Source organism: Colius striatus, chromosome 2 (assembly GCF_028858725.1).
Source record: "Colius striatus isolate bColStr4 chromosome 2, bColStr4.1.hap1, whole genome shotgun sequence".
Taxonomy (NCBI): domain Eukaryota; kingdom Metazoa; phylum Chordata; class Aves; order Coliiformes; family Coliidae; genus Colius; species Colius striatus.
This window is the reverse complement of record NC_084760.1, coordinates 106,280,681-106,307,032: the sequence shown is the minus strand read 5'-3', so window position 1 is coordinate 106,307,032 and position 26,352 is coordinate 106,280,681. Positions and strand designations below refer to the sequence as shown.

At 36.5% G+C, this 26,352-nt stretch overlaps 1 protein-coding gene across 1 annotated transcript in view; it reads right to left on the bottom strand.

The window, feature by feature from the left end:
- Positions 1–12,753, bottom strand: part of ESR1 (estrogen receptor 1) — a 102,211-nt gene extending 89,458 nt beyond the window's left edge. Inside the window, exon 1 of the mRNA XM_061990319.1 lies at positions 12,257–12,753. Within this exon, the coding sequence (XP_061846303.1) occupies positions 12,257–12,684 (428 nt within the window). The 5' untranslated portion in view covers positions 12,685–12,753. The remainder of the gene's footprint in view (positions 1–12,256) is intronic.
- Between the last annotated feature and the right edge of the window lie 13,599 nt (positions 12,754–26,352).

Below are 26,352 nucleotides of genomic sequence, written 5' to 3'. Positions count from 1 at the left end.
TAAAATTTTAAAGTTGTACTATCTCTCTTCATATGGCTCCACCTAGCATCTCAGGTAAGTATTTCTTAATTCAAGCATGTAGCATTAGATAGTCAAGATTGAAACCATAGTCACTTCACATATATGTTTATATAGACTTACAGATCCAAAGTTACATAATTAAAACCAACATCAGCCTGTTGCCAAATCCAGAATCTAAAACCCATTTCAATCAGGCTGTCTTGCAAAGTATAATATGTAAAATGGAATGTAACCCAACAGTGCAGAGATTCTGACCGAAGATGTCTTAATTGTGTCTTCCTTCTCCAGCCTCAGTACTGCTCCACAAACCTCAGTGGGAACTGCCACACAAAACATATTCTGGATTCCTGTTTTCACTTGCTGATAAAATGATGGGAACCCTTGTCATTTCTACCCAAGAGCACAGCTCCTCTCCAGCTCCACTCTGGAGCACAAATTCCACAGGAACAACAGTACAAGTGTCCACACAGGCTCTGAAAAGTTAAGTACATGTAACTCTGCATCGCAGTGCAAGAGACAAAGCTTGCTCCTGCACATACTAGTGAGTCAGAAGATGAGAAACATAGGAAAAGAAAGATAAAGATCATCCCAGTTCTACAGACTCACAAACATCCACCAAACACCAGAGGCATCAGCTCTTAGTTGAACTTATATTGTATTACTAGGTACCTGCAAGTAGATTTTGATTTATATTTGATTCATACTCAGCACCTTCTAATAAATGGTTTGGGTTCTGTTTCTTTAGGAAGATAGGAGATATTTTTCTGAACTTGTCATATGGAATTCAGCTAAACCCCTTAAAATATACATACAGATGCAAAAAGTAAAAGTGTATATTCTCAGACAAGAAATTGAACTGACTGAAGTTTTGTCCTAAGAACTTAAGCAATTGTTATTGCTATTGTGAAAATAAAAAAAGTTTAGCAGCAAGATTCTCAATGCAATATTTTATTTTTCCTTTAAAACCCATCAATTCCCATCAAAAATACTCTGTAGCAACAATAAGGATGCAATAAGGCAGTATTGCTAAAATAATCGCATGGGACATGGAGACTTTCCCCAAGTAACCAGGTATCAAGTCTACCTTACAAAACCAACTTCCAGACTCCATCTTAGGCTACTACATGACAAACATGGCTTTCACCAGAAGTCATGAAATGGAGCCGTTGAAGGTCTGTCCTCACTTATATTTTTTACCATATCTCCCTTGTAATAAACAAGGAAACTTGTTTTACTCTGCTTTCCTGGTCTTTTAGTTCTGGAATAACCTGAAAGGATTGCACAGAAGTGAGACCATTCTATTAGGCAATGCAGCTTTCAGGTTGCTTGCCATTTCCAGACAGATCTACATTTGTTGACAATAAAGTGAATTAGAGAGGAAACAAGGCATTTATGAGTCAGAAAATGGGTCATACATGAAAATAGCTTGAAGCTATTAATACATAATGCTGTCATTTAATAAATAATAAAGAAGCTGGTGCTAGCCATACAGTGAGGTTTGAGATCTTTTTGAAAAGGCAGTCTTAGCCTAGGTAATTTTCTTAAATGCTTTTGAAAAAAGAGGGTACAGACAGTATTCAATATTTTCTTGTGTACTGATTTCTGTACTAAAATTCATCTCTCCCTCTGAGGAGTAAGATTTTCAGTGCCCAACTGAAATAAAAGCAGCAAAATCCTTCCTCTTAAGTAAGCAATACAATGAAATGAAAGTCTCAGAGTTCATGTCAGAAGCAAATTAGAGAACATGAAAAACTGGTGCATTGTTTGTTTTTGTGTATCTCCTTTATCTACCTATGAAATAAGGACATGCAAGATAGATGAATGTACAATTTCATTTAAGAACTGAAATGGAAATATATTTATGTTGGAGTTTTTATGAGAAATATTCTAGGCATGGATATTTAACAAGCCTGTACACCATTTTTGTTCAATTCAGATATTGTGTTTAGTAATACCATTGTTAGTTTCCAAATTCATACTCACAAACTGAGCACCTACCCAATATTTTGGATATTTTCATCCTTGCTCATATGTCATCTCATGTCTTCTTTCTTATTCAACCCTGCTCTGAAAACAGTCTTATTGATTTTCACATGCAATTTTCATTAGCACTCTTCATTATAATATTTGGTCACTTCACAGTCACCAATGAATGTTTATTCATAGGGGTCCTGTGTGGTAAAGCAGTATTATCCTCATTTCACATGTTATGTGAAAAGACAGTAGTCAGAGAGAGAGAAAGACAAATACTCACTAATTTATGTCCGGTATGTTTCAGCTTTGGGAAGGCTGAAGTTACAGTCTTAGTCGGGTATTTTTTTCATATTTTCTCTATGTGCATGAGAAACAAGTCTTTAAAGAAATCAAACAATCGCAACACACAAAACAGGATCTCTCTTTCTTTCAAATGGTGTTTCAGGACTTATGGATGGTAGCTTGTATCTACAGCAGAGATCGGCGCTGTACAGCCAATAGCCAGGCTAATCCATTACCTTTTGGTTAAATCTGTAATACACAGGAATAAAATGCAGGAGTTGCATATATCTGTTGGGAGGATGATTGTTCTACAGGCCCATATCTCCTGTTTCTCCCTGTCAGTCTTTTTACTTCCTCATGCTCTGCAACATGCACTTGCCCTGTTTCAGCTCTGTTTATAGCCCCTGCCCCCAGTCCAAGTCCCAGTCCCTGAACACTTTTAAATTCCACTCTTTATGTTCAGCTCAGTCTTCTACTGAGTACATGGGAGGTTAAACGTGGGAAGAAGCACCTTACATGTTCATAGACTTGCACTAGAAGAAGAAATATTGGGGGTCAGATGATGTTAGAACCCTCCCAGCATGAGATGTTCAGCTTGAACAAATGACATATGAGGAGATGCTGAGAGAACTGAAATTGTTTAGTCTTACAAAGAGAAGGTTAAGGCAGGATTTTATTGTTGTAGTCAGTCATATAATGGGAGACACTAAAGGAGACAGACAGACTCCTCTCGGAGGCACACTATAAAAGGATGAGAGATATCTAACACAATTTTATACAAAGAATAGTGTGACTCTATACTAGGAAAACATTTTTCACAAAAAGAGTGGTTCAGTGTTGTAACATATTGTCATGTGTGAATACAGAATCTTCATTCCTGGTTATCTACAAAACTCAACTGGATGAAGGCCTGAACAACCTGACCTAGCTTTGAAGTTAGCCCTGTTTCAGCAGGATGTTGACCAGATAATCTCCAGAGGTCTCTTCAAACTTCCATTACTCTCTGATTCTTGTCTCTCTGTAACTTGACTCAGCCCATGGTAATAATTGCAGAGAAAACACAGTTTGAAAGCCACGCAGCTATGCAATGAAGCAACCTGTCAGAAAAGGTTGCTTTCGCAATCAAGTCAATATATACTCACTGAGAGGATGAAGCATGCATGACACATGAAATGTCATATAATTTAACTATCAAATGCAAACAAATTCCCACTGAATAGTGAGATGCTAAGTTTGTAGCTTAAATTTAAGTAGATTTTCTGGGAATAATCAAACAAAAATAACCCTGATCTGATAGCATTCCCACACTACCAAATATCAGAGCTATTTTTAGAATACAGAGGTGTCTAGGCTGTCCAATGAAAAAGGGTTGGGGTTTTTTGCATGAGTAATGCAACATTTTCCTTTCACAATACTTAAAAAGTTAAGTCCTTTCTTGTCAATGTTAAAAAAAAAATATTACCTGAGAATCACCTAACAGGGAAAATATGGAGTGGAGTTTTGCTCTGGGGTGTTTAAAAACTTCTCTGCAGAATCAGATTTATTTCCTCTGTCTTTGTTTTTTTATTACTTGGATCAAGTAGAAATAGTAATAGTAACTTATCAATGTGCAACCTGATTTTGCAATGTTTGACTCCTTAAGCCACAATATGTCTTACAATTATTCTTAATAGATGCCTCTTGCAATTGTACTGGTTCTGACACAGTTGTCATTAAAACTTTAAGCTATCTTATTTTATATGGTTTTCTATCTTACCACTTTTTTCCATGAATTTCATTAGTATTCTCTCAGATATTTAATGTTCTGTGAATCACCATTTCCAGGATTTGCATATTTTGTCTCTTATTGATATCCTTTTAGATGAAAATTCAGATTATACCTTCAGCAGCATGGCAAGACAAAGCTATAAATACTTTTCAATCCATTAATTCTAAATAATCCAAACCACACAAAAGTATTGCAAAGTAACAGTGGCTTATATGTTGGCAACATACACATTTTTCCTTGCTTGTGTTTAAAGATTTGGGTGAAGAAGCAGTATCGGTTTACTGTAGAATGGAATCAAATAGACTAAGCTCCTTCTTCAACATATTAGCTCTCCAAAGATGTCTAGATCTGGCACACTCTGTCAGCCATAGTATTCTTTGCCATCACTACCGTTTCCTGGATACAAGGATTCTGTGATATGTAATTTGAAACACGGATCTTACTGTCAAGTTCAAATCATAACTAATAGTCAAAGTAGAGAACACTTATTTGAATTAATTTTCTTTAGGCATCATCTGAAACAAGTTACTGAATAATAACAAGATACTGCTTGATCAAGATAGCTCAGCAAAAAAAAAAAAAAGTTTTAAGAATATTTACTAGCCTTATAAATTAAAAAAACGGATGAGAAGGTATTACATGACATTTTGGTTTCGCCAAAGACTAGATTTTATAGTATTCATCTTCAATATTAAAATTAAATTATGTTTTTTAGAGTTAGCAGCTTCTAAGCTTCCATCTGTTTATAGACCACCTTAAAGAATAAAAAAGTTTCTAAAATCTGGAATATTTTTCATGTATTTATGAATGAATACATCTTGTCTCACAAACCTGAATTCCATTTAAAGCAATGAAAATTAAAAGAAAAAGGGAACTAGGAAATGGTAGATATTATACATTCCAATTTTAACAGGGCTATATGGAGACTATCTGGAAAGCATAGCATGAGTTTCCCAATTCCATGATTTAAGATTTAACGGCCTAAACTTTATGCCACATCTGCTGCTGCTGCTGCTTTCTGCACAGCATCTTCCCAACTATTTTTATTTAGTGTGAGTTGATACTTTTCCTGTATTGGAGCAAATTTCCCTTTCTTCTTAGATTTGACACTCCCTTTGTGACATCCTAGAAAGTTTTCCATAGTAACATGTTAGCAGCACAAATCAGGATTGATGTAAACTGCAGTGATCAAAGCAGTGTTTCTGCATGGTATCGAGTAACAAGAGGGAGAGAAAACTGGAAGTAGCAATCAAATTGGACATTTGAACTACATACTGATGAGACACTGAAAAAATCTTCAAAGGAGAAATACATCTTTTCCCTAGACAATCAGTTAAAAACAGTTTCCTTATTTGGGTATGATGATAAAGAACAAAATTACACTGCTTACTCACACAGCTTATGAATGGGAAGTTAAACGCATGGGCATTAAATACAGTCCAGTGCTGCCTAGATGCTCACCAGTGTATTATCCTGAAAAGGGAAGGAAGGCTCTCCCTTGTAGCATTCGTTACTCTGCACAGATGCTGATGACTATGTCCTGGAGAGGTAGGTTTTGACAGTTGGCAACGTTGTGAGACAGCAGAACAGGGAAACAGAGTGCAACATATTCATCTCATGTTGGCTGATTTGAGATGGACTGCACACTTGAACAGAAAGTCCACACGCTGGACATGAAGCAGTTACATGCACAGCTGTTAACAGTCACCAACTGCTTGTTTAAGAAGTCCTCTTAGTTACTTCTACTTTTCAACCTTTACTATGACATTTTACTTTCACTAATGTCTTTCATGCAGTGAGGAAAAGATAGTCACCTTTGCTTATTCATATAGATGTGTCATTACTTAAGACTACCACTGCAGTGTATGGAAGACCACTGCAATTGGTATGTACATCTGTCAAATAGGACTTATGTTTAGGGCAGTCATACTTAAGCTCTATGTTTCTGAGGACTATATTTCTTTTTCCTAGTAAAAGGTTGAAATGAAATGTCCAGATCAATCCTAAATCTGATATTGTTATCAATATCTTGTCAAGGAAGATTAGCTTGCAGATTTATGATTTTGTCTCTAACAGGTATCACTGTAAGTATGGGGAGGTTACATCTGGGAAGAAGTATCTCACGTTCACATTCTTACACCAGAAGAAATTTTGAGTCAAGTGATATCAGAACTCTCCCAACCGGGCTGAAAAGCAGAAATACCTTGCCTTGCCCATTGTCACATTGATCAGAGTTCCCACTGAGCTGTGGTAAACTATGACATTTTGCAGTTCACTGGAGAAGACATTCAAATACACAGGAAGAGTTTACAACCTCAAATGTGACTTCTCACTGTACAGCAAGTTTTACAAACAGCCCCCATAATGAATGTAATGAAAACAGCACTTTAAATGAGAATGTTGAAGGACAGTATCCCTATTCTAATCTTAGTTCCGATGCCTGGGTAGATAACAGAAAACTCCCTGCAGACAGACCAGGGAGCTCATGATTAGTTTCAATGTTTCATTGTCAACAATATTAAATTACCAAAATTACCAAGACCTCAATTTGTTAGAAGTGGATGCACTTCAGTTTCAGGACTCTTCTCTGTGTTTGTTTGGAGCTACGCCTTAGCTCTGGTCAGCTTTTATTGTTGGTTTAATAAAAAATCCTGGCATTTGATGATTACTTTGCAATTGCTGGAGGAACTGGTACCAGCTACTAATGCTCTCCCTATCAGAGCAGATATGAACTGCAGTGTTTGTTGTTTCAATAGCCTCAGAGCAAGAGTGATCAAGGCCAATGACACAGAGTCAATTCCCTGTCTTTCTCTCAAGAGACGTATAATGCAGTGTCTATCTGAAGGGACATTTCAGATGGTGACTGCTTTGACTCTTTACAGGAGACATGTGGGTGGGATACATCATTGAGCATCCATCTTTATCCAGGAGACATCTGTATCAGAAAAAGTCACTATGGCCATCTTTTATAGTGCAGAAAGGGAACATAGTGCAGGTGGTCTATTTTAGTCAGGTACTTTAGAAATAGACATGTTTATAGTGCCTCTTTCTCTCTGCATCTCCATAGACTAAGAAGAAAGTCCATGTTGAGGACTGATGCAGTTGTCCACACCATGTGCATGTTTGAGGTGTTCTGGGTGACGACCCCCACTGACACCCCCCTCTTACTCCAAAAAGGCATATTGGTGCAGCCAGACTCATTTGACCTTATGGCTTTTCAAATGGCACCAGATGTCTAAGGAGAGAATAAACTGAATAAAGACCTAGCTGTCTACATTTAATCAGATGAATCCCAATCCCACGGGTTGCCTGAACAATCGTGGGTTTCAGCCAAAAGTTTTTAATACACATGGAAAGGATTTGATACATGAAGCACTTCCTGGGTCTGTGGTTTATGCATTAAAAAAAAAAAAAAAACATCTGCCAAAGAAGTAAACAAAGTTTTCTTCAATAAGGAGAAAACTTTGGAAAGGAAACTCAGAGTGAGCAGGTGAGATCCATCTCCTTCTCTAGGCAAAAAGGAAGATAGTGAGGAAGATAACAGCTCCTTCACCCCTTTCAACTGCTGCCTGGCCTTATTCACATAATCAGTGAGGCACAGAACACGTGGTCTTCAAAAATATAGATTGGTAACTTTATGGTGCAAGCACACTTACAACACATCAGCACATTCTCTAAGACCTGAAGAAACAGAAAAGTAGGTTTGTACAAGTCCCTCAGACTTGTAATGGGTGAGTGTCTCAGAGCATTTAAGAGGTTTATCTTTACAACTTTTCCACAAGATAGGATAACTCCATGTTTTCCTGCCTCTTTCATTACATTCATCCATTGATGTTAACTTGTCAGAGATTTCAATGCAATTTCTGAAAACAAGGACACTACAAGTGTTCAAGAAACTTGCCTGAACACTCAAACTGCTATAGAGATTGATGTTGTAGAGAAAAATAAACAAACAAAATCAACAACAATCAAAAAATGCAACCACCAAAACCCCACATTAGATGGCATAGCACTCCTTCACATTACAGAAAATTATCTTTGAGGTTTTCATTCTTTGTAACCTTTTTTTAATTTTAGAATTTAGAAAAATCCTTTTTGTTTAGAAGTCAACATGAACACTAGAAAGATTCACGATGAATCAGATGAGGTTAAAAAATTTTGAGAAAAAAACAGTTGAGCAACTGTTTTTCAGACTGGTGAATTTATGGATTGTAGCAGAAGAGGAATCAACCTAAAATTGTAATTGTTCTTCAGTTTAGGAAGCATTACAAATTAAAGCAGTAACCATACTGATTGGAACAGCAGGTTTAAAATTATTTGGAGACAATTTCAGTGTGACAATTGGGACAAAAACTAAATAAAGACTTTGTTATATTAATCTAAACCTAGAACCTGAGGTACTAGAAGACACTGACAAACTAGCTATTAAAAGTAAAGAAGCAATGAATGATTTTTCATCAGGTATTTCTATTTGTAAATTGATTTGCCCTGCCTCTGTCACTCCCTACAAACTGACAGAGAACTCCCTCAGCAGGTAGCCGGTAGGTGCAGTCCATTTTTACATGGGTTTTGGCAAGATGTGGAAGAAGCAAGAAACTCAGGTGACAGAGCTTGAAATATAGACACGATCTTGAGGTCTAAGAAGTGCAAATTCACTGGAATGACACAGGAACAGCACATACTGGCAGAACAAGAAGGATTCATCTTTGCTGTTGCTTGTAGGAATTTACTGAGGTAAATTAGATAGTGAAAGGCTTATTGGTTTTTCCCTGAATGAACAAAAACCTAACAAAAAGCACAAGGAAATTACCAGAAATTAAGAAAACTCAAAAGTAAATAGTTAAAAAGAAAATAAATATTTCAATTAGCTTACTGCAATATCCACAAGTTTTACTGTAATAATAAACTACTAGTCAGCATTTAATTAAAAAAAAACTACTATAAAAATGATAGAGAAAATAAAATATGTGAGATCTGAAGAGAATTAAAACCAAAGCTAGTGCTTTCACCCTTTTACTGTAAGATACGGACATTTTAAGATAAGGGAAAGGTATTTTAGTTTGGCTCCCTGTGAAACAGCCACAAGGTCAGACATAAAAGGGGTCAAGTTTAAGACAGTACAATTTGGATTAATTAAGCCCTTTCCTTTTTTCTCAAAATCTCATGCTCCATGATTTAGAGACCCCGGGAAGAAAATTGGGGTGTTTTTTTTTGTCTTCTTTACAAAATCTTTCTTTTCTTTATGTATTATTATGTTCTTCTGCTAGATATAGATGCCTGTCACTATCTTGTAGTAGTTGACAAACACTTTTGGAAGATGAAACCCTATTTGAAAGAAATAAAATACAACTCAGAATTAATACAGATGTAGCTGCTCATATCTATAGTCACCACATTTTTGAATACTTATTAACAAAATCAAATTATGTTAAAATTTTTCTTTATCACAGAAAGTTTTGAGTTATTTGACTAAAGATTTTCAACATCTTATCCAACTATTAACAGAAAATAATTTCAGTCCCAACACACAGTGATTATTTATTGTCCTAGCCACTTGTATCACTTGAATGTATCATTTGAATGTCAAAGCCAGAGTATAACAGAATGATGCAATGCAAATATTTCTGCCTTACAAGCCAAACAGAAAAATTCTGTTACAGTGAAAAGTAAACGAGCTTTGTAAAGGGATCTTTCTGGGTCTTAGATTACATCACATATTATGGAAGCAGGCAGCCATATAATAAACTGATCATAAGTAATCTTAAATTTTGTTAAAGGCTTTTGGTTTGAGAATTTTTGCCTTTACCATTCCTACTGGTACACTGTTCCAAAAACTCACCATTTGTTAGTTAAATATCTTCCAGTCTCTAGCATAAATTTATTCATTCCAGATTATACTGCCCCGTACTCTCTTTTCTCCCATAACTCAATTAAAAATAATGAATTTAGCCCAATTAATAAAGCAAATTAGAAATTCATGCATTGTAATATTTTTTTTGAGAAATAGTTCTTAAACATTATGATTAGATATTTAAACATTTCCCAGACACTGAAAACCTATTTTAATTGTTTTTAACAGACTATTGATAACTGGATTTGTGCCAAAAGACAAGAAGACCTAATATTTAATGTTGTAAGAGTGATTACTTTGTAAATACAGTCATGCAAAAATGAAAAGGAAAAAAAAGCAAAGCTTTCATCAATTTAATTTCCAATAGTACTATGCCTGTTGACAAAGGATAATCACAGTAAGCAGTTTAATGCAGATTTCTAATTACCACAGAAAATGTGCTTTACAGAATTATGGCTGGAAGGGTTCAATAATATAACACTATATGCAGATAAACCCGTTGCATATCCAAGATTATAAATTCACATAATTACTGATGCATTAAGCCTCATCAGTTGCATATGACTAAAATACATGTTCAAGGGAAACATCCATCTTTGATCAAAAATGTCAAGAAATGAGGAGTCTGGCACTTGCCTTACGTGTTTACTCCAACAGTTAAATTAAAAAAAGACTTCATTTTATTTTGAAGTGTCTCACCTCAATTCATTGTTTAAAATAAAATAATATTATTCCCATAGTTCTATTTCCAGGTGATTCTTGGTTTTAATTTCTCCTGAAGCATCCCATCTGTAGTACATTTTCTGCCTGTGTATTTCTGCTTCACAACTCACTACTCCACTGTTTACATATCTAAGGTCATTTACACACTTTTCACAATATGTTTGCACTGGACTTTTATGTAAAAAACCACTTTAGTGCAAAGTGCAGTTTCACTCTCAAGTCACTAGTAATCATTAAAGATCTTTTTGCTCTAACATGTATTCATTCTTCTCAGCTACAGTATCTGATTACTCTAAAATGAATTTTCTTTGAATCAATTAATCTAACTAATCACTGTGTTGGACTGTCTGACATAATCGTTATCTATCATTTCACCAGTCTTTATTCTGTCTGCTCCCTGAAAGCCTCTTGCTAAAATCTCTTGCTAAAAGTGCAATCATTGTCTGATTTCTTGGAAACAGATTCTGCTACCAAATTCTTAATCAGGCTGAATTAAACTGTCTTTAAGAATACTGCAGTTCACAGTAACATGTCATATTGTGTAAATAAGTCTGTCAGTCTGGCCTTCAACATGGAAAAAATAACTTGCTTTTATTTTTTCCAGTGTCACTTCTAGCAAACTCCTCACCTGTATCTCTCAAACAGACACAGAGAGTTTAGGAGAAAAAAAATAAACAAACACACATCTATCTGTTTGCTTTGATTGCCAAAGCCTTCTATAACAAGCTGATGTAAAATGATGCTATTAACACTACACAAACTTCATATTGGTGTGTATGATTATATTTTCTTGGAAGCTACAGTTCTATCACTTTCTATCACTTACTTCAAAAACTACATAAATGCTTTCACAAATGACAATACATTTTTAAACCAAGGAAAATTATTCCCCTTCTTTAAAGATACTTTTATCTTTATAATCTAGATTTATAAAAAACAAAACCTCTACCTTCTATTTAGGGACAAAATATACAAAAAGCCAAAAAAATCTTATCTTTTCAAATGCAACATGATAGATTTAGGATTAATATACACATCACTCTCCAAAGAAAAATTCAGGTTAATATGTACACAGCTGTTTTAATAGCTCATGGATGTGATTACTGACCGAAATACTGTCACTGAGTCAACTAACAATTTGATTAGGAAGGATATTGTGTTTCTGAACTACTTCCTATATATGCCACTTCTCACACTGTAAAGGAAGACAGAGAAGAAAAATACTCTTACTACTACCTAAGAGCTGAACAAACAATCACTCATACCCAGAAATGTGTGATGGTGAAAGTTTTCTTAGTATACTTTAAACAGTAATTCCAATATATTACAACAGGGAGATCATTTGCATTTTTAATCAATTATGATTTCATGTTTTCTTAGGAAATATTTGTACTCATTATCCAATTCATTTCTCATTTATGTACAGTTTTCAAATATACAACTTATGGCCACAGTAAGCTGTGAAATCCGTTTTTGTATTCTTCGACACCGTTTTTTATGGTGTAGATACCGTGTATGATTCAATTAAATGGTCCTTTGCACTCACAAAAAATAATTTAAGGCATACACATTTCCACATTCTAATTTTCTCAGTTCATCTGCTTAAAGAAGGAAGAAAAATTATCTGTAGCATTTACCTGTAGAAGGCTGGAGGAGCAGCTTCCCTCATCCCAAAGTTGCCTTGTTCGTTTTCAAGATAATAGGGTACCTGTTGGCTGTGATGATGGATGAAGGGTGAGAGTTGGGGCGCCGTTTGCAAGAACACCACTGGGTTTGGTGGGACATTGTTCAGTGAGTGAAATCCTGCCAGACTGCTGGACCCAAAAGATTCAGAAGTAGGGGCATAACTGAGAGTAGTAGAGCTGTACACTGGAGCCGTAGTACCAAAATCATAAGTGGTTCCTTCTGGGTAGTTAAAAACTCCTGTCTTGTTGCTCTCCACGTACATGTCGCTGAGTGATCTTTCCAGGGGAATCTTCAGCTGAGGTCTGCTCAGTGTCTCCAGTTCAGTGCCTTGAATCTGGTGCAGCAGGGTAACTCCAGAGGTTTTAGTGTGAAGGGTCATGGTCAGTGCTAATGGCAGTGAGCAAGGAACATATCTGCTTTTACTGTCAACAGCGAGATCAGCAGCTGGCAGTCCACCTAAAAAAAATACCAGAACCTATTCTGAGGCTCAGCAGAAATCATAATAAAGCAGCACTGCACAGGTATTCATCTAATTTCTGCAAGGAGGAGGATACAAACAAATCCAGAGTGAGCACTGAAAATGCACATTCTCTCTCTCTCTCTCCCTCCCCCTCTCTCTAACTTTTAGGAACTCCTCATCTGCACTAATATGTATTACAAGGTACTGGCTGTGAGCCAGGAACTCTTGCCTTATGCCCGACGCTGGTTTAAACATCACTTCAGAAACAATTAGTTTTGGAGCTATGCCAAATAATTGTTCCTTCTTAAGGTTACTTCATTCTTACTAGCTGTTTAATTTTATACTTCAGGCTTGCTCCGCAGCAACTAACGGGAAAGGACACTTAAATCCACCAGGAAGAGTAGTCCAGTGGTCAGGCAGATAATTGCCTTTAATTTCCCCAGCAGGCTCCAATCTATCTGTGCTTATCTGTCCTCCTGTTTGATTCATTTTCATGTTTGCTAGAAATATGTAATGTGTACATTGTGATGACCCTGGGTAGGACTATGCTGTAACTGAGATAAGGCAAAGCAAAATGTGTGTGTGTGAGGGTATGTGTTTGTGTGTGTGTTTAACAAGTCTCAGTCAATAAACCAACTAATAAAATTAAAAAGTGTATGATATCTATTAGAAGAAAATGTTGGTAATATACCCTCACTAGTAATAGCAACTTGAAGATATTTGAGTCTAATAATAAAATTTTAAAGTGGTAAAAAGCTTTAGATTTGTCAGAAATTTCTCTCTGCTTCTTTTTAGGTTGTAAAATGATGAAGTAAAGCATCACTCAGACTTTGCCATAGAAATATCCCAAAATTTAGAAGAAAATCATTTGATTGCATGATACATGAATTGTACATAGGAAATTCTTTTTCCTAGATGTGTGACCAAAAGCTCAGCAAACTTGAGTTTTGAAATCAGACTAGAAAATCAACTAAAATAATAAAATGGGATTGGCTTTAAAATAAACTGAAATGCCTCTCAAAGTTATATTTGGGGGAGCGGAGGGGGGAGAGAAGAAGAGAGAGAACATAATGAAAAGGTGTGGCATGCATGCTTCATTTTGCAATCTCATTCCATATAATTTTAACTTTGCACAAACTAGTTCTCCTGAACCAGCTAAATGAAAACCTCCAAAAACTGTTTCAAGCTCTCTAGCTTTATTGCTGTGGTCTGTGGTTCAGTAAGTGAAATAGATTAACGACAGTCCCAAACACGTTAATATATGGGCTCCAGCTAGTATACTCTGAATACTAGCAAAGTCTATGCTATACTTAAACAACTACAGAGTCGTTCATCCCAATCTTCAAAAAATTAGACAAGTCACTAGTATCTTCAAGAAATTTTACTAAAAATGGTTTTATTTTAGCAACAATACTACATGATTTTCAGAAAAGCTACCAAAACAGTCAAAGCTATTTGTATTTGCAAGATTACTCTGAAGTAATATACATTTGTAACCTTCACAGGCACACAGCTAAGACAGCAGCATACACATAAATATGTACTTGATAGATTTCCTCACTCACCCAGCCACCCTCTCTACCCTGTTCAAATTTCAGATTGTAGACTTTGATCAAAGAGATAAGCTTGTTTAAATAGCACTGGACTAAACATGTTCCTAGTTAAAAAAATAATAATCAGATGATCATACCCAGCAGTTACGAAAATCTTCGAAGAGTTATTCTGAAAATATGCCAGACAATGTGAGAGAAAATATAGAGAGTGTGTGCATGTTCGCATGGAATGGGTGAATGTGCATCTGCAGAGACTCACAAAACAGCAAGCAAGCAAGCATAGCTCTCAGCAGCCAATCTGCTGGGCTGCACAGACTGAAATGAACAGCAGTTACAAGTTTAAGGTCAGTCACTCTTATAGATTTCATTTTATGCTTTGGTAATACATAGAGAAAGTATTAACTCATACTGAACTGCATCATCTGAGAATTATGAATTGGCTGGCCAGAAGAAATATTCACTTCCATAATGTGCTACAAAAGGGACTTCAGATTTGTATTTAAAGCATTATCCAAAATGTAGGCTATGATACAATTACTGTATTAATTACTATATTATGTTCCAGCATAACAGCTACGCAGAAGATGGAAGATATAAGTGTGTACACAAAGTGATGACTTCTCATTGTGTCCTGTGCAACCTCAGTGCTCCTTGCATGCAGATTTTAAAACCCTCATTAACAATTTTGGAAGGGTTGTGTGTTTTCAAGGGGACAAACACTTTAAATTTCCACCATATTCAAAGAGCATCAAAACACGTAGTAGGGCTAAGTAAAAGTACCATCACTTCTGCTCCATATCATTTAAACTAGGGACCCTATGAGCAGCTTTCCAGAAGACAGTCTGGAAAGTTACAGTCCTGCCCCATAAAAGGGTTCAGCAATAGATAGCTGCAGAATCCCTGCAACGCACAGACTGGTGCACATCTCAGAAGAAAATATGAGTGCTACCGACAAGATCGTAGGGACCAGCTGGGAATCCCTGTGATAGCATCCTGTAATGTTTGGTTTACTTTTTCTGTAGAAGAAGAGCAAGAGAGCAGGAAAGGGCAAGGTGATGTGAGTGGTTAGTCATGAAGAAGTTGAATTTTTGGTTTGTGTATACTGGATTAAAAAAATAACCTATATATACATTCTGCATACTATATGTAGGATTTTTAGATACAAAAAAGCCATGTAATGAAGCAGATTATCTGAAGAGGTTACTTTTTCTTGTCCTGCATGGTGATGACTATCCTGCTTGCTCCAAATTGAACACATGCTTCCAAATTCACCCTGCTTTAGAGATGACATTAGATGTGTCAGACCATGGGTTCATCTCCCAGGAAAATAAGACCTGGATTTCAAAAACCTGTTTTTTGTGCTTACTCTGAGACTTACTCCAACACTCATTTTAATCACTCAGATTTATTAGATGTCAGGTTTTACATGTTATGAGCACAATATGAGAATGTGTACAGGATATAGCAATAACTTTTGGTAGTTTTTACCAGTGAACATGAAGCCTATGCAAAAATTTGATTTCACTAAATCCCACTTAATGTATGCCTTTAAAAATATGCAGATCTCATACAGAAAAGCTTGCCTTATTTACTTGATATTTTTTGAGAATTCACATGTAGCAACAACAGAGTAAACAAAAACATGAATTGGCATCTTCATTTCTACTACTAAGCACAAGTGTTCAAAAAACACTTAATCAATGGTAAATCTACCTTTTCAGATTTGCTAACTTTTCCACTAATAGATATTCAAACTGCAACCATGCTGCCCTATGTATTTCTCTCACTTTAATGAAGGCCTAATACTGTTTTGGAATTACCAAGCACATACTAGAGAAGAAACTCATGTATTCTAATCCTCCTTAAACATCCATAAAATATAGACGGAAACTAGTCCGGATCTGATGACTTGCTAAATTTGTAACCGGTACAGATTGGGTTTTTTGCTATATATTTGAAGTTTGAGAACATATAAATAAAATTAATGTGGTCTTTGATCCATCCAGATTTATGCATACACAGCAAGTACCCATGTTAAAACAAGAAGCAGAAAGGCGAGAATATAGCAATTAATACTGAAGAAACAGGAGGGGACAGTCCACTGTGACTGAGGAGCACTACAGACATTGCCAAGGAAAGTCGAAGCAGAAATTGCTTCTTTGTACACAGTGACTTTTAATGAGACTAAGTCAAGAGATGACTTTTTGAAACAGTGAGGATTCAGACACTTTCCTTCTTGTGGAAATGAGAAGTTAACTGATTAAATGAATGGAAGTGACTCATTAAATCCTATGTATCCCTTTTTAAAATATTGACGATTCTGTTTTCCTTTTCTAGATATGCCAAAGTTCCAGTGCTCAACTCAGATTTTCCAGACTGAGGAATTTACTCTAAGTCACACTGATAAAATATAAAATGTTTAATATTAAAATAAAATTACATTTCTGTGGCTAATTTAGCATCATTTACAGATGAAGAATGTTTAGATATATTTCTGAAGGCAAATTCTGCTCATTTTTATTCATTGGTGAACAGTTTGCTTCTAGTTTCTACATTTCTTTTTTCTTTTTCTTTTTTTTTTCTTTTTGTTGACAAATGAGTAGAGTGATCAGATTAAGCTAGCAGAGTCATGCATAGTGCATCAGTTCACCACCCTTAGCAGCTACAAACAAGAGGTTACTGAATCAAATACAGGCTACTTAATGTAACAGACAACATGAACATATTTCAAAACTGGGACGGATCTTTAAAAAATAAATAAATAAAACAGAAAAGCAACCTCCTTCCACTGGTTGCAGATAATGTGACACCAGCAAAACGGACCCAGAAAGAGAAAAAGGAAGGGATAGACAATGAAAAATATATAAAATATTACTGTAAGTTATCTAAATAAACAAAAGAAGGTTTGAGGATTTCCAGTGCTATCGACAGTTTTCTGTTCACTAGAAGTCCTGAAAGCAAGTCAGGGAATGGTAACAAAACAAGTTTGATGTATTGGGAGGGAAAAAAAAAAAAAAAGGAAAGGAAAAGAAAAGAAAAGAAGAAGAAACAGCCTAAACAGGTTCTTGATTCTGGACAAGATAAAATAGGAGATTGAGGTAAAAGGAGAAGAAAGTAAAAACACTACACAAAGACTAATTCAAATTATGGGAATATTTAAAGATATAAAAACTCCTAATCCTATAATGGTCTTTTTTTCTACACTAGTTTTAGCAAGCATTCAAAAAAAAAAAAAAAAGAAAGAAAGAAAAAGAAAAGGTAAACTTAGAACACATACTATAAATTTTCCATAAACCTGCTGACAGTGAAAGACTATAAACTTCGTCGCTTTGGTTCCACAGCTATAAAGATAGGAGCTTTTTTTAGCCGCTGCAATTAAAGAAGAATCTATTGCACATAACAGGAGGAACATTATGTTTTTCCAAGATTCCACTGTAACATTACAGAGAAATTATGTTGTGTTCAGTCCAGTGAGGAAACTCCTCAAGATAGACAGCTGGAGAACAGCACCATCTACCCCACTGCTTTATAAATCTTCTCTAGAAAAAAAAAAAATAAGCCCTTGATACCAGTAGGCAAAGAAAGGATATGCTTAAAAATTCCTTAGGCTCTTAGTGCAGATAAGTGCTTCACTTAAAAACTTTAAAAACTTTGGATGTTTTTAACATTTAAACTTTTATAAGTTGATATGAAGATGTATATCTCCTTTTTTTTTCCCCTCCTTCTGAATAATTTACCAAAACCAGTTGTGGCACTGAAAGGTTGGAGCCAAGATTTTTAATTCTAAATTTATTGTTTAGGTTGTTAAACAGAGAGCTTCTGCTTTCACATCTCAAATGTAAGTAGAGAATTTGAGAACATTTGTTAACTAGTTCTTATTCCAAGCAGTGAACTGTGGAATACAATTCTTCCACATGTATGTTTATCAATTTAAAACATTTAAATATATCTTCAGTTTCACCTATAATTTGTGTGAAAAGATTTATTACATAATTTAACATTATCTGTATAATCAAGAGAAAAATTAGGCCTGGATGTCAGCATAACTTTTTGGTAAAGTGTTCTGATTCTTTAAATTTAAATATTTTGTTTACAGCTATTTATGTTACCATCAGATTTTATCCACTCAGGTGGAAATTTTACATGTCAGTGATGAGCTCAGACAAAACAATCTGGAAGTATTTGAGTCAACTGGAAATTTTTTTTTCATTCCCCTTTTTAAAGTTTTCTACAAACCCTTTTTTGAAACAAGAAGCCCTTTTTGCTATAGCAAATGAGAGTTTTGGAGCAGGAACTTTGGCAGGAAGCTGAAACTGTGTGTCACAAAACTGCCTTTTTTCCTCTGAAACTCCATCCATGATTTTTCAAGAGTTAGGATTTCTAAAAGTTCTATCCTGACTGAGCCTGCTTTTTCCTCTCTTGGATCATAGACCCAACTAGACTGGGCACAAAACTACCCAAAAAGAGTGAATTACATGCTACCATCTAGACTACTGTAGATCATTGTGTCGGTTATAATACTGAATTTCAGTTATCAGATGTAGAGGCTGAGTTTCCTGACACCAAAATGAGGCACAATCTGACTTTTCCTAAAGGAATACAAGACATTTCTTCAGTTCTTTGTACCTAAGAAAGATAGGAGAGGATAAGACTAAATAATTGTGCCCAATGGACACAGAATAAATGACTTACTACATAGATAAAATGGGCCAAAATACCTGAGTACTCTGGAGAAATTCAAAAAATATTAGCAAATACTGATGTTTCAAAGAGTTATCAGATATTTTCATGGAAGCAGAACAAGAGAAGAAAAAAGATAATTCACAGGTTTCCTACACAAATTGTTAACCACTTGTGAAAAAAGATATTCACTAGTAGAAAAGTAGCAGCCTAGCAAGAAAACTTTGAAAGTCTTCAGAAGACAGCTTTGTACTTATTGAGGTTGGGTTAAAGGTAAGGCATCTTCAAAATTATCAAATACTGCCATGTCTGGGATTCGAAAAAAAAATGTCTGCAATGAGCCACATGCCTAATATCATTTGTATGGTGATATTAACAAAATTGACAAGTTTCATTTATGAGATTTGAGGCACAAAAGCTGAGCACAAAATTTCAGCATTGCCCAGCCAGATAAGACAATTGTTGTACAATTTACTTCCCGTTGCCAGAGGACAGACTGAGGAAACAAAGGCCGAAACAAGCTCCTTAAATCTAGGAACAGGATATTTTGGAAAAGAGATATGAGAATAGTGAGAGTAAGGGGAGAGATTTGTATCTCAACAAACTCTTAGGAAACATCTAGAAAAGATTGCTTACAAAGCAAACCTGCTTCTCCAACCTCACAGCATAAGGTTTACACAAGAACTGACCTTTTAGTCATGGTTAAGCATGTGCCTTAACTAGAATCATATAATCATTACAGTTGGAAGAGACCTTTAAGATCATCGAGTCTAGTCACCTCACACTGTCAAGTTGATCACTAAACTAAACAATATCCCTCCGCATCTCATCTTCTTGTATCTTCCAAATATCTCCAGGGACAAGAGACTCCACCATCTCCCCAGACAGTCCGTTCCAATGCTGCAAAACCTTCTTGGTAAAAAAGTTCTTCCTAATGTCCAATCTAAACCTCCCCTGGTGCAACCTGAGTCTGTTTCATCATGTTCTGTCATTCCTTACTGTAGAGAAGAGGCTGAGCCCTGCCTCATTACAGCTTCCCTTGAGGCAGTTGTAGAGAGTGATCATGTCTCCTCCCAGCCTCCTCTTCTCCAGGTTGAACATCCCTAGCTCCCTCAGCTGTTCTTCATAAGATTTGCTCTCCAGATCCTTCACCAGGATACACTCTAGCACTTCTATCTATATCCATTTTATAGTGAGTGGCACAGAACTGGCCACAGTATCTGAGGTGCAACCTCATCAGCACAGAGTACGGGTGGACAATCACTTCCCTGGTCCTACTGGCCACACTATTTCTAATACGAGCCAGGACGCCATTGGCCTTCTTGGGCACACTGCTGGCTCAGATTCAGTCAGCTATCACTCAATACGCCCAGTTTTTTTTCTGCCAGGCAGCCTTCCAGCCTTCCACTCTGCCCCAAGCCCGTAACATTACATGGCTTTGTTGAATCTCATACAATTGGCCTCAGCCCATCTATTCAGCCTGTCCCGGCCCCTCTGAAAAGCCTTCCTGTCCTCAAGCAGGTCTACACATCCTCCCAGTTTGGTGTCATCAGCAAACTTACTGAGAGTGTACTCCATCCGCTCCTCCAGATCATTGATAAAGATGTTAAACAAGCATTGAGTCCTGGGGAACACCACTGGTGACCAGCCAACAGCTGGATTTAACTCCATTCACCACAACTCTCTGGACCCGGCCATTCAGTCAGCTTTCCACCTATCTCAGAGTACATTCATCCAAGCCATGGGCGGCCAGTTTCTCCAGAAGGATGCAGTGGAAGACTGTGATGAAGGCCTTACTAAAGTCCAGGAAGACCACATGAGTGTCCTGTGTAGAGGACAGCATGAAGAAGCCACTTATTTACCATTACAAATTTGTAACTATGACACTTATATTTCACACTTGTAAATTCTTTATTTAGTTTAACTGTACCTGGGGTGATTTCGGGCTAACTGGCACACATCCCAGTGCACTAACCTTATAAAAGAGTAAATCTTTAAACCAATGAAGTACCATTAGTATAACACAGTTCTTCAGATCACCTAAAAGACAGCTGTGCCTCTGTTGAACTATGCAGACCAGTCTGAAAGCTAGTAATATAGAAATCTATGTGGAATAAACATCTTCCAGATATCAGGATTCATCAAAAAAAAAAAAAAAAAAAAAATCATCTTTTTGACATGGAAGAGCGGCAGAACATGTGGAGCACACATAAATATTTTAATTCCCCCTGACTTTACCTCCACACTTTCCCCCAGGGACTGCCATTGTTTCAGCAGGTTTGCTTAGTAGATGTTAGCTCCATTTGCTAATCAGTCATATTTCATAACTAACTGGCCTCACTCACAGTATTATTTCTCAAGACTCATTTTCCTGCCAAATGTTTGAGTATGTACTGAGCAACAAGAGCTTCTCAGTCTTCAGTTTTAAACGTGTCTATACAACTGTTCTTGTGCAATAGTACCCATGGGCATGCAAAATATGCATGATGACATTCTCAGGTAAACTCTTTGATCTCTGCCCTCTCAAATACTGCACTATAAGACTCCTTTTTCATATCTCTTTCTGGAGTTTCAAGTTTTATTACAACTGATAGCTAAAACAGCTCCAGCTCTATTTTTTTCAAGAGACATAATTTCTAACTACAGAGAAATACAAGTACTTGACCATATTATAATCTCTATGCTTAAAGAAAGGGCCCCAAATCAGGAATATCAATGTGAGATTTCCTGTTACTCTTACTCCTTTTTGAGTCTTCCAGTACAAGAAACAGGATCAGAGGCCTTCAGGTGGTCAGAATATATAAGGACAGGCTCAGGTGTAAGAAAAAAACACTCAGGGAGACTTTTTGCTATTTACAATCATCTGATCAGAGAATATAGAAAATACAGAGCTAGTCTATTTTTGTAGGTGTTCAGTAACAGTCCAAAAGACAAGAGGACACACAAGTTGGACTATGGCAAATTCCAACTAGATATTGAGTAAAATTTTTTGACACAAGAGTGGTCAAATACTGGAACAGGTTATCCAGGAATGCTGGGAAATGCTGGTCATTTGAGGATAAAATAGAAATTTGAGTTCAAGACTCAACTGGACAAGTCCCTGGGCAACCTGATCTAAAAATACCTTCTTTCAGCAGGGATTTGAACTGGTCATCCCTTCAAATTTGTTCTGTGATTCTATGCATCTAACTCACAGATTACCCAGTTTCCACAGATGTCTGATTTCAAGATCGCATTTCATGGCTTCAACCTTTCTGCTGCTCTTTCATGAAAATGTCTGCCTCTTTTCATCGGCCTGATATTTTCCCTAAATTAGATGGGAATTAAGGAACCTATATGGGCAAATTCAACCTTCCTTTTAATCCAGCTACTCATGGGCCTGATCAATGAATTAAGAGTTTCAGGTCTCTATCATAATCTGAGTTAGGAAAAATCTATTGTCCTCGTACTTTTTAAGATTTTCTGTAGACTTCTTCAGCCCTTATTCGAAGTACCCTTTTTCCTCCCACTGGTCCAGTAACAGACCTATCTATTCTCAGTAGTCAACAGCACACATACATTTGAACATCCACCAAGACTGAGGCAGTAAGTAGATAGTCATCTCTGGAACTATTCTCACTAATTTCAAGTCAAAAAGGAAAAGTCCACAAGTGGTATCAGAGGTTGAACAAATCAGTGTTACTGTATATTTTGCTGTGTTCTCTCCTTAATCTCAAGAAATGGCTTGTTATTGCCACCTGCGGTCCAGCAACAACCACAGTCCTATCTGAGAGGCTCATTGCTGCCCCTAGTCATCCATCTTGCACATACTCTAGATAAACATAACCATCAGCAAATCTAAATTAAAAGTTATCATGTCCAGTACAGAGGAACTGGCTGCAGTAATCCCATGCAGACCACAAGTGAAACAGTAAATTCAATATTTTAAATATAAAAAGTGTGGTAGATACTGTAGGGAAAGATAAGACATTTTGTAATATGTTTCCTTTTTTTCTTTCAAAAAAGTGATAGGGATTGTATCAAATATATAGTCCTGAATAAAGTTGTGTTATATTTTGTATGATACTATGAATCAGTCACTGATCAAGATGAGCAAAGTTAAAAAAATGAGTTTAAGTGCTTTGCTGGATCAGGGCCTACGTCTCTGATCCTCACACACACATCATCTCCAACCGTCAGAGAAGTCCAAAATTAACAGCCAAAGGGATTATATCTCATTCTTTGGGAATAACTTGCAAGCTTTCCAAAATTTTGTTTCTATGATATAACATATACTGCTTATTCCAAAGAAGAAGTCCAATTTTAAAACTGACTTAAGAAGCCTACAAGCACGGCTGGTGGAATCTGAACCAAAAAGCAATGCGAAACACTCAGTTCCGTAGTCATTGTTATTTGTACTCAGGAGAACCTAAGATCACCATCAGAAATTATGTCCTTGTTGTGCTAAGTACAATGTATACTTAGAACAAAGAATGTTTACTTAATAGCCCAGATTTAAATATTCATGCTTATAACGGTGACTGAAAATTCTGCCCTTAAAGAAAGAGCTTCCATTTCTGCACAAAACTCAAATAGGCCTGGTAACGTATCTCCTGCTGCGATTTTGAGGTTGTATCCTTTAATAAAAGTGAAGTCTGTTTTCTACAGTCTAAACAGAAAATACTTTAAGTTACCAAACAATTCGACAACTGCAAGCACAAGAAACCTATATAGCTCTAAAGAATTAGCACTAACAGCAATTATGCAAAAAATCAAATTACAAAATAGGTGACCGCAAAAGGCAGTCACAAACTAGCCATGATGTAACTGAAGCATCAACGTTACAGCTTCTGAAGACTTCAGTTCTTGCCAGAAGAACCATGAGCAACAACAAAATCATACAGCTTCTGTGTTGTCTAACCAGCATCAAATAGAAAATGGTGTCACAATCATCTGCAGTACACTGCCTGAGTGAGAAGAGAAACAAAACCTACCTAAGAAAGAAAAGGAAAAGCAGAGTAGGAAAAAATCTAGGCTGCTGGTTGGTGAATGCTTTCAAAGTCACTTCTATGCTTCTGTAGAAAGACAAAAATGCATTGTCATCTGTCGAGCGGAACAAATAGGACCTTAGTGATTCAGTAACATTTGCACTCTTGGCAGATATTAGCTTGTTTAAGGCAGGGAAGATCAAAGGAAGGAAACAGATGCCAACAGAAAAAAAAAAAAAAGACAAAAAAAAGGTCAAAGTTATTTATTATTTCAGCATTCCCCTATCTTTATTTGTTCTTCCACCATTTTCATTGTATTATGCAACAAGATGGAGGTCTTCTTGAAATAGAGCGGTCAATAATTTAATGTAATGGTTCTTTTATAATACAGGCTCTCCTGTAAGTTCAGAAACCCATCATACCAATAGTTTCATAAGGGTTTGTGAAATACACAGTTCCATATATCCCTTTAGCACAATGGTCTAAAAGTCAAAGAAGTTATTATCTTTTAGTAAAACCAGAAAGAATGAACAGTAGTCATTGTCATTAGAGATGCCTAATATAATACTGAGATTTGATGGTATTGAAAAGAGTTTGCATGAACTAGTTGCCATTTTTCCAAGGAAGTGAGGTTACAGCTGCAAAACCTTTAAAAGCTGCAAAAATTGCTATCACAGACTTCTTACACCTGTGGTAAATGAATTTAATTTTTTAGCTTTTTTTTTTTACCTGGAGAAATATCAGGAAATTAACATTCGATTGTAGAATTAAAAGATAGAGTTATCCCTAATAATTTCTAAAGGAGATATTGTCATAATCAAAACCTCAGCAAAGCATCACTTCTGCAACATAGAAGACAGAAAGGGCAGATCTGTACTATGCAAAGATGACTGATACATAGAGTCACAAGCCATCTTTACTTGTCTCAGCTCTGGAATGTGAAGACAGACAGACAGCTGTTAGCATGGTGCCATGCTCTGAATTATTAACCCCTGTCTCATAGATGATATAATGCTAGTATGTCTATATTGTTTTGTATACTAAGTTACTATCTTTGTACTGTGTAATATATTAACTAATTTAGCCAGTAATATTCCACAGTCTTTCTACTATACCTCTTCAAATAGGACAGGCATGCTTAGAAAGACCTCTTGACAGGAAATAAAAATGCTTGGTAGTGTAGACGCTCTATTCTATTGATACATGTCCCCTAAATACAAATAATCCTGGCATCAGTAGAGCTATATGTACTGGTAAGACATTACAGCCCAGAATCACCATGGTGACATTCTGAATGGCACCAGGAAGGCTGGAGCCCCTACGAGGGGTTTAATATGCAGAGGCCAGTGTTAGTCTCCTTCATCTGAGGTGGTGAAACGATGAAGAGGTAACAATGAAGACACTGAAAACATTTTCCTCTAGGTAGTACTGCCTTTAGTAAGCTACAGGTAGACAAAACCCCAGGCTGCTTCTGTTCTAGTGAAAATACAACATAGCTGCAAAGTCTCTGCAATTGTACTATTAAATGTTGCAATATTCTCTGGGTTAAGTTTGGCATGCACCACATAGCACTACTCCAAACTATTCCTGAGCTTGTTTGTGACATTAAAACATTGCATGACCATCCCTATTATTTAGTTTGCATCCATCCACCTCTTTGTGGAAACTATTAGCATAGAAAAAAGCTATTCCAGAACAAATGCTCCAGCTGCCTGGGAATGATCTTGGTTGTGTTTGATTTACGTTTATAGATAAAGCCTCTGGCTTTTAAGTTTGATCCAAAAGATTGGTTTTCAACCTGCTTGTTAGGTGCCAAAGTTCAAGAGCAATGCAGACTGTTAAAGCCTGGACATGCCTCTCTCCCAGCAGCTTCAGCATGACTTGAGCATGCAAAGTGAGTTGCTGGGCACTTCTGACCTGAAATGGTCAAGGGAGCATTTGCAAGTCACAGAGGAAACACATCCTTGTTTCAGTGTTCAGAGAACTCAGCTTCCTGAAAGTCAGCCTGGAAAGTCAATCTTTCATTCTTGTCAGGATTTTAAAAGGAATAGTTTTGCAATATAGCTCATGTAATTTAGCAGTGAACTGTTGACAAAAACAGTGGTATCTGTCCTCCTGCCTTTGTATTCCCGCCTCTTTCCATGCTTCCAGTCTGGAGACTGACATTAGCAAAAAAGCTTTCATTGTTTTCTGAAAGGTACCTATTATGCTGCCGCAACTCTTGAGATAGCTCAGGAGAAGCTGCAGGAGCACATGGGCAGAATGGAGACCTTTTTCAACAGCAGACAGCTCTTATATTAATTTAAAAGTGCACTCAAAGAAAACAAGCCAAAGCTGAAAGGATGCAAACTGTCAAAGGGACATTTGTCCACCCCACATTCACCGTG